This window comes from Bradysia coprophila, assembly GCF_014529535.1.
Source record: "Bradysia coprophila strain Holo2 chromosome IV unlocalized genomic scaffold, BU_Bcop_v1 contig_5, whole genome shotgun sequence".
Lineage (NCBI taxonomy): Eukaryota > Metazoa > Arthropoda > Insecta > Diptera > Sciaridae > Bradysia > Bradysia coprophila.
This window is the reverse complement of record NW_023503374.1, coordinates 7,520,729-7,529,956: the sequence shown is the minus strand read 5'-3', so window position 1 is coordinate 7,529,956 and position 9,228 is coordinate 7,520,729. Positions and strand designations below refer to the sequence as shown.

Below are 9,228 nucleotides of genomic sequence, written 5' to 3'. Positions count from 1 at the left end.
ATGGACAAAGAAACTTTCAGTAACCTTCACTTTTACCATCAGGGTATAGCAAACACAGCCTTTGAATGTGAAAATTTATCGTTAAATATTTATTTTCAACAATAAAATTACATCCATTTAATTCACGCATTATTTAAAATTGTATTGAACCTTAGAGCATACACATTATATACAAAATACGGCCAACAATAGCGCCTATTGTTTTTAAAACATATATTCATTAAATATAACGAACATAATTGCAAATTTAGCAAATATTTTTTTTTTGTATCCAAATATCTCCACTTTGACCACAGGGCACTTTTGATTCCATATGTCAGGAGTCGCGGGGATGATTTCATTTTCTTTTGTTTGTAAATGTTACATTTGTGTAGAAAGCTGTGTGGACCGTAAACCACTAATTGAGCTTTGAAGATGAATAAACCTGAGGGTAGCGTCTAAAGAATTAATTCATTCGAAAAATGTTCGTATGTAGTCGCATGACAGATCTGAGAACCCACCACATTCCCAAACTGTAGTGAAACAAATTGTAACGCCCTTTAAGGTGTGGACAAGTATTCGGAGTAAACTTACATCACGGGCCTAACTCGCACGTATGCTTAGCGGAAATAATGAAATGTAGTCAATCTCCGAAGCAGTGGATTTTCATATTAAAGACTCATTCAAGCACACCAGAAAACATCAGAGTATCAGAGTATTCACAGTGGTTTATCGAATTCATTGTTACAATTGTTTACTGCTGAGCTACTAAAAAATTAAAGAATCACGAAAAATCTATTAGATTTGCTCAACATTTTTATACATAAACATGACATAAAGTCTCCAACGTTATATCGTTCTTTTTCCTCGAATATGTACACATTCTCAAAAAGCGCCTTAAGCAAATAAATAAACCTCATAAAATCGGATTATATATCACTGGAGATATTTTATCGAATTGAAACGACGATGTCACAGGTGGATTGCAAAAAAAAAATCGGTTCACTTCACTTTAGTACATTCCCATTTGCAAACGCTGGCTTTTCCGAATTTTATTTATTTTTTGTTTTTCAGATGTCCTTCAGACAAAATTTTTTTTTCTGGGAAAAATAAAATTTAATATTTCTCCGACGAAGCATAATTTTAAATTGGTATCGAAAATTGTTACAACGGATAAAACTAACATTTAGGGACTGTCTTAAAATGACGTCAATATAATGCAAGGGAACGGAGCACATCGAAAATTGTGAAAGCGGTGAAAAGGCGGATCAAAAATTGCTATAGTTACTTATGGGCTCCGTCATTTGCAGACAGTGAGGCAGACAGTTTTTTTTTATTAATTTAGTCTGCTTGACCACAAGACCTTCTCGATATCTATCACTAACTAATTCTTGGACGTCAGGATCAGGAGTTATTCCCGCTCTAAGTGCAATGGGTACGAAGTATAAAGTCTTATAAATTTGCGTTCATTTTTTTTAAACAAAAGATAAGTGTTTTAACCCTATGAAACTGTGCTTCACTTTTTCTACGCATGGGATCCAGCCTAATTGAGCAAGATCCTGCAGGATCCCACCAGGATTCAGCAGGATCACCAGTGGTATGACAGGTATACCACCCGGGTACATAGGGGGTCATATTAGAGGTTGCATTTACCGACTTCAGTAAATAGGACCTGTAGGTCAGAGCATGTAAATTAACGCACTATTGCTAATATAATTGTCATCATCTTAGTAATCATCTTTCGTCAGGCTCAAAAATGAAAATTAAATCAGAATTTTTCGAACCGATTACAAAAATTAGTCATGGGACTTTCTTACGTTATCAGAATGTATTTTTTATTCAGGCGAACCAAAAACGTCACATTCTCTGACCAGATAGAGAACCAAAACAACAACTTTTACTCTCACCTTTTTTTCACCTAGAGCCGGAACGAAAAGTGAAAAAAAGGTGAGAATAAAAGGGCTCTAGGACTTATTAACCCCGGACAAAATAACTCCGGACAAAATAACCCGGACAAAATAACCCCGGTCAAAATAACCCCGATCAGGTCAGGACAAAATAACCCCTGGACTAAATGATGACGACATTGAAGGGGGGATACTCCCCCCTTCACCCCCCTCTGCGGGGGCTGCCGCCCCTCGACCCCGCTTTTTTATTTTTTTTTTATTTTCCACGGCCTGCGGCGCAGCATATAATCTATTAAATTATATCAATTATATACTTGAGTATATTCGAACATATCGACTATATACTCAAGTACATTCTAATATATCGACTATTAATTTGAATATATTGACTCTATACTCGAATATGTCTACTATCATCGAATATATGGACTACAACTATGTACTCGACTATATTCGAATATGTTGACTATATACTAGACTATCGTCGAATATGTCGACTAAGAACTAGACTATACTCGAATATATCGACTACATACTAGACTATCATCGAACATATCGACTATATACTCGATTTCATTCGAATATACCGACTATATTCGCATATATCAAATATAAACGACTATATTCGAATATATCAACTAAGTACTCCACTCCACTATATTCAAATATATCGACTAAGAACTAGACTATATTCGAATATATCGACTACATACTAGACTATCATCGAACATATCGACTATATACCCGATTACATTCGAATATACCGACTATATTCGCATATATCAAATATAAACGACTATGTTCGAATATATCAACTAAGTACTCCACTCCACTATATTCAAATATATCGACTAAGAACTAGACTATATTCGAATATATCGACTACGTACTAGACTATCATCGAACATATCGACTATATACCCGATTACATTCGAATATACCGACTATATTCGCATATATCAAATATAAACGACTATATTCGAATATGTCACCTAAGTACTCCACTCCACTATATTCGAATATATCGACTAAGAACTAGACTATATTCGAATATATCGACTACATACTAGTATGTATGTATCGCCTATATTCGCATATAGCAAACATGATCGATTATATTCGAATATATCGACTATATTCGCATATATCAAATATATTCGACAAGATACTCGAATATATTCGAATACATCCACTATGTACTCGACTATATTCGAACATATCGACCATGTACTCATGAATATTCGAATATATTGAGTGTATTGAAAATATTCGAGTAACTATATCGTTTTTTTTATTTGGGAGTTATTCTGTCCGGAGTTATTTTGTCCGGGTTATTTTGTCCGGGGTTATTTTGTCCAGGGGACATTATGTCCGGATTTATTTCGTCCGGGGTTATTTTGTCCGAACGCCTTCGTTCCCACTCACGTCACTTTTTGCGTATTGCTAAGGTTTTCATACGATTGTTATGAATAAAGTGAAATTTTATATTAAAGTAGATTGCTTCGATTTCTCACACAAATAGCCTGAATGAAAAATAGGAAATGTCACTTGACTCAGAACAGAAAGTTTTGTTTTTTGTTACTAGTAACATAATATACTATTCAAACAACGGAAGTAACAGATTTTGTGTGAAACACTTTAAACAAAAGAAGGAATTGATACAATTGATTGCGCAAATGACGCGTCATGACGTATAATTTATAAGTTGGAAGTTATAAGTAACTTTCTGTTGGTTGTTGAGTAATTGGAATAAACTAGTAATCTGTAATATCGGTTTAGTATGCGCTGAATTTAGTATTTTAGTCAGTTCACTTGTAATATTAACCTAATTCGGACGTTAATTAATAAAGCTCCTGATTCCATTTGTACACTTTGTGAACATTATTTCATCCCTAAACATCGAAATCTAATACTTTCCATTACTTCTTGTATGAAGATCTGACTTATAATTTCCATCATCTTCCAAAAGTGGGTCGGTCGTAGAATTAGCAGCAAAAAATAAACATCGAAAATACAAAGGACTACTGGAGCAGAACTTCTTGATCCTTCCATTTGCTGTGGAAACTTTGGGGTTTTGGTGTTTAGAGGCGATAAATTTCATTGACAAACTCGACAAAAAAATATCAGAAGCAAAAGCAACGGGAGAAAGAAAATCAAAGACGCTGCGAGTGTAATGGCTACATTCGATACGTCCGAAAATATGAACGAGATATTTTATATTTTGTAAACGCTTTATTTCTTGTAAAAAAAAAACAAATTGTAATAAAAAGCAACACACATTTTATTTCCAACTTATAAGTTGACCTATAAATTATATGTCATTTGCGCAAACTGTCTAATGATTATATTGTGATACATCTATAAAAGCCAAAGCTCTAGGCGGGATTTTTTGGAGCATGTAGATGGTTTTTCCGCTGTTCTTTCAAGATAAAACTTCGCGCAATTTTATCACAATAAAATATTTGTACATCGATGTGTGAGGTGGTCTATTGCCATTAGCCTTCCATGTAAAAATACGCACACATAAGTCGTCTATAAATATACGGGGTCGGGTCGATCTTAATAAAGAATTTTGTTGATTGATGGTTCTTCTTTTTCTATTTCTCTCAATTGTTTTTCCAGTAAGACGAAACAAATAATCGTAAATTATCGAATTGAGATACTTTTTCATCATAATTCAACGTTGCAGATGATTTTATTGTTTGAGCACAGTTTTTTTTTCCTTTCTTCTTCTTCGGGTGTTGATGATCGATTTATAGAAACAATAAAACGAAGCAAGAGAAATATTATATCATGATATGATTGATGGTAAAAACTGTGCATTCAACTTTTCTTAAACAACAGAGAACCGAGGCGAAACAAAAAAATTTTGTAACAATTTTCTCCGTGTTCACGATTATCTTATCTTACTTATGTATTACGTTACATTTGAGATTTGTAATCTTTCTATGAAAAATTGGGCACGTCTGAGCGATAAACTAAAAAAATGGGTTAATTCAAAAAGTTCTGCAGATTTTGGTGTCTGTTTAGTTTTGGTCTCTTTTCACTGAAAATACACAGAAGTTGGAACTTGATATTTTTATGGTTTATGGTAACAAGTAATGGTGACAAGTAAATTGGTATATGCTTTATAGTTATGTAGAATAAATTACATTTCGGTGCTAAAGCGATTCATGTTTTTCGCGTACACGTAAATTGAGTTTTCACTGGGTATATACCATAAAGATAAATTTAATTTTTTCAATGCATACGAAGCTTTAGAGCGACTCGGGATAATAAGTTCATCGTATAACATATTCACCGCATTTTTTTCCTCTTCTTCTTATTCCATTTACTTCATTACATCAACAAAATGTTGAATTTAAACAAATAATACGACCAGCAAAACAACGTTCACATTATTCTTTTTAATAAAATTTTAAAATAAATTTCTTATGTTTTGGTGCGTCTATGTATATGTATACCTCACCCAGTAATACTCTGAGGAAATCAGTAAAGAATTTATTTTTTTAAAGAAACAGCGGAGGAATGAAACAGATAAAAATGATTTAAACTCACCAGTGAACTTGTAAGAGTATCAAATACATTTTTCATTCGTCATAAAGGTTAGACATATTCCCAGGGTTGGTTGGCGGCGGGCGATGCGTAGGAATATCTAATTTTAGAAATATAATTGTGGAGATCAAAGGCTAGAATTGTTAGCGATCTCAACATTTTTCAAATACTAAACTAGAAAGCAAACATATTTCCCCGCATGAAAACATTTTCTTTTTTGTTAACCGACGAGTCTATGGTAGGGCCATGAGTAATTATAGCGAGTCTGGTTTTTGACAATTGAATTTTTGCTTTCCATTTACGCTTAAAAAAATTTGACAATTCGATATTTTTGACGTTACGCTTTGGCAATGGAGGATCATATGTATCAGTGTTATGGTATGTAGTGTGCTTGTCTTGAAATGAAAAATGAATGCACAGACATGAACCCACAATATTCACCTCGCCGGGGTAATGATCTAATCAATTGAATGGTTTTTTGGTTTCCCAGTAAACTGGTCGTTTTAAGTATGCAAAAAAAAATCGAATGTGAAAAGTTTGAAAAATTGTATTCAATGTTCCGTTTGTTCCAAGGCCGTACGAACTGTCAAATTTCCCTCCATAAATCATAACGTCACCAATATTTATATAAAACCGATATCTATAGATGAAATCGTGTTTGTTCGGCCAGTGAAAATTCGTGTCAGAATCTGTGGGACTGGAAATATCAGATCTTGCATAATTCCTGATTTTCTATAACTGTTATTACCTTAGAAATTTTTAAAATAAATTTATTCGCCTTAATATCCTCCGAATTTCAGACCAAAGGTTTGATTGCGAAATGACTTTATTTGTGGCTTTTTAGTGGTCCATAGACATCACAGTGAATAGTTATGACTCCTTATAGTGAAAATATACCGTTTTGTTTAAAACTATTGTTATATTTCCCCATTAAGAGCCTTAAATCTCGACTGAGCTGCCTATTATTTGATTGATTTGACACCGAAGCTGCCAGTTTTGTCTTCTACAAGTTTATTATATTCGACACAGATTTCAGATCAAATTTCAAACGCGTCGTTGGTTGATCCGAGTTATGTTTTGAAAGAATGAGTTCTTTGTTTCGTGATTTTTAGCCCTGCTACAATTTAAAGTTTATGAAAATTAGATAACCGACTCGTCAGTTTTTGATGTGAACCAGGTACAGGGCGTGAAGCAGTTTTTGCTTGTAGGTCGGCCAAATTTGACCGGATTTCGACAGTTTTCGCTTTATTAGATAGGTATTGACCGTACCAATCAGGGAAAAAAAGTTTATGAAATTTAGGTCCCTTGGAGTGAGCTCATATCCGGCTACTCGGCCGTACAGTGAACGTGGTGTTTTTTGCCAATATCTTCAGTAAATTTTGACAAAATTTCATGATTTTTTTTTTGTTTGAATGGCATTGACGAATGCAAAGAGTTACTACTATTTCCGGTTTCCTAACAAAATGGCTGCCGACGGCCATATATGATTTTATTAAAATCGATATAAATCGGTAAAAATGAAGTGAAATTCATCCGTTTCCGACAATTTTTGTAAAATTTGAGATGTACTTGCACACTAAATAGCGTGTTGCGGAAAAAAATTCTAGATTCTTGGACTGAGGCCGCTACTCGGCCCTAAGTGTTTTTTGCACATAAATCGAGTAAATCTCATCCGATTTTGCTAGTTTTTGTTTCATTTGAGAGGTAATTGAATACCCAATGGAAAGTTGGCAAAAAATTTTTGGGTTTCTAAAATAATGTCGTGAATTGTTGGTTTTTTTTTAGAGGTACTTCGTACGGGCTTTCGTAATTGCGCTATGGACAATGTTAAAAATGAACACTTTCAGCAAATTTGACCATGCCCAACTTGACTAGGTGGGCAATACTATCAAGGACGCAATCGGGTTACAGAAGCATTTTGTTAACAGACGCATTAGAGGGTTGTAGACGTATTAGGGTTACGGGCGTATTAGGGCTATGGACGTATTATGGTTACGGAAGAAATAAGATTACGAGTCGTACGGGGCTCAGTCGCAGTAAACGCTCCAACTGTTCTAATGCCTTGTTTTTTTAAATTTTTGTAGCTCGTCTAACATTTGTCTAATCAACACTGTGCGTTGGTATGTAAAGAGAAAGTACCAGAATTGATTATATCTGATTCGATTAGTTACTGGAATGACCAGACCTTCGAGTTAAGTTTGTTCTTCAAAGACCACATCGTACCTCCTGCTCCACTGTTTTTGTACACAGACACTTGTGTATCCATCATTTTTCTAAACCAATGACTATTGTCAGCAACTCCACTAGCAAGTGACCACTCGCCGAAAAAGACGGGCAGATGAAAACTTTGCGCAGATGATCGTGTTCCACAAATGCCATTAATTATAGATGTTTGGTCGCTGTTTGGAGGAAATGCGTAGTACGGATGGAGATCAATGACGGCATTGGCAGGAGGCAACAAGAAATTTGACCAAGCGTTAAGTCCTTGGAAGGCATCGTGAAACATCATTGGTACTTTGAAGCTCGATGCATTTATGATGTCGAAAGCTTGACTGTAGAAACGTTTCAGCTTATTTAATTGGTCGCCCGATACTCTTGGCTCGTTAGCTGCTTGTATAGCAGAAATTCTGGACTTCAAAGGCGTGTTCAGACCATTCATCCAATTTACAACGGCTTGTACAGTATTCAACCCACGCTGAATATTGTAATCTGTATAGAAGTTGATTGAGCCACGATGACCCGAATGATCATCGCCATTCTGGGAACCGGGCAAACCATGTAGATCAATTATTGCGTACATTCCGTATTTGTTACAGTATCCCAGGATTCGTTCAATTTGAGCTTTTTGACCGTTCGTCACGTACGGTTCTCCGGAATCAGTGCCGACAAAGGCCCAATATCCAACAGGAATACGAACATGATTGACTTTGACATTTGCAAGATTTTGAAAATCTGATTCAGTGATCCAACCGTTCCAATGCTCTGTTAACGCCTGGGAAGGATTAGCTGCCTGTTGACAAAACGTCCATTCATCGTCAGCATTCGGAGCATATCTGGTAAAAATGGAAGAATCCATCCACCTTTCAAGCACAAGCCAATTACCCAAATTGGTGCCCCACGCTTTATCGGTCCAGTAATTGTATGCTGTACCGCCGGTCGGAGCTGATTCACCAATAACTCCACAAACCGCGTTTTCATTAAATTTTTCAATTGCAGCGCTCTTTTGCACAATATTCTTTTTCATCCAGCAAGTACCACCGTTGTAATTTGTCCAAGTGAAATGAGTACAAAACGCTGTGGACGCACATCTTCCGCCACAATCTTCTCCTTTAGTTTGTACATTCGATAGATCATTTCCAATGAAATCACAATTAAGGGCCCAATTTCCATTCCAAGTGATGCCGTACGTGAATGGTGTCGCAATTAACAGTAAAATTACGGGGACAACAAACATCTTGCGAAGTTATAGCTACGTATGCATCACAATTTTATACTCAATAAAAATATTTGTCCTACAAAAGAACTGACACGAAACAGTCGTAGAGAATTTTTTTAAATTTTAATTTCGTTGCTGGTTTGTTTTCTTATGACAAACCGTACAACTTTTGCTCTGCTTATATACATTCCTAGGCAAAAAGAATGTTTCGATGGGAAAACCCATGTGGAAATACACATTTTGTTTATCTCAAAATGAACACACACGCGGATAGTGCATCACTTGTGTGATTAATCAACTGATATAGCAAAATTGATGTTAAACAAGGCATCAGAACAGTCGGAGCGTTTG

At 35.4% G+C, this 9,228-nt stretch overlaps 1 protein-coding gene across 1 annotated transcript; it reads right to left on the bottom strand.

Annotated features, from left to right (window-relative positions):
• Positions 1-7,608: 7,608 nt before the first annotated feature.
• On the bottom strand, positions 7,609-8,685 carry LOC119072025 (glucan 1,3-beta-glucosidase 1-like). Its single transcript, XM_037177144.1, has one exon. It carries the CDS (start codon positions 8,683-8,685, stop codon positions 7,609-7,611), a length of 1,077 nt encoding a protein of 358 aa, XP_037033039.1.
• Positions 8,686-9,228: the final 543 nt, after the last annotated feature.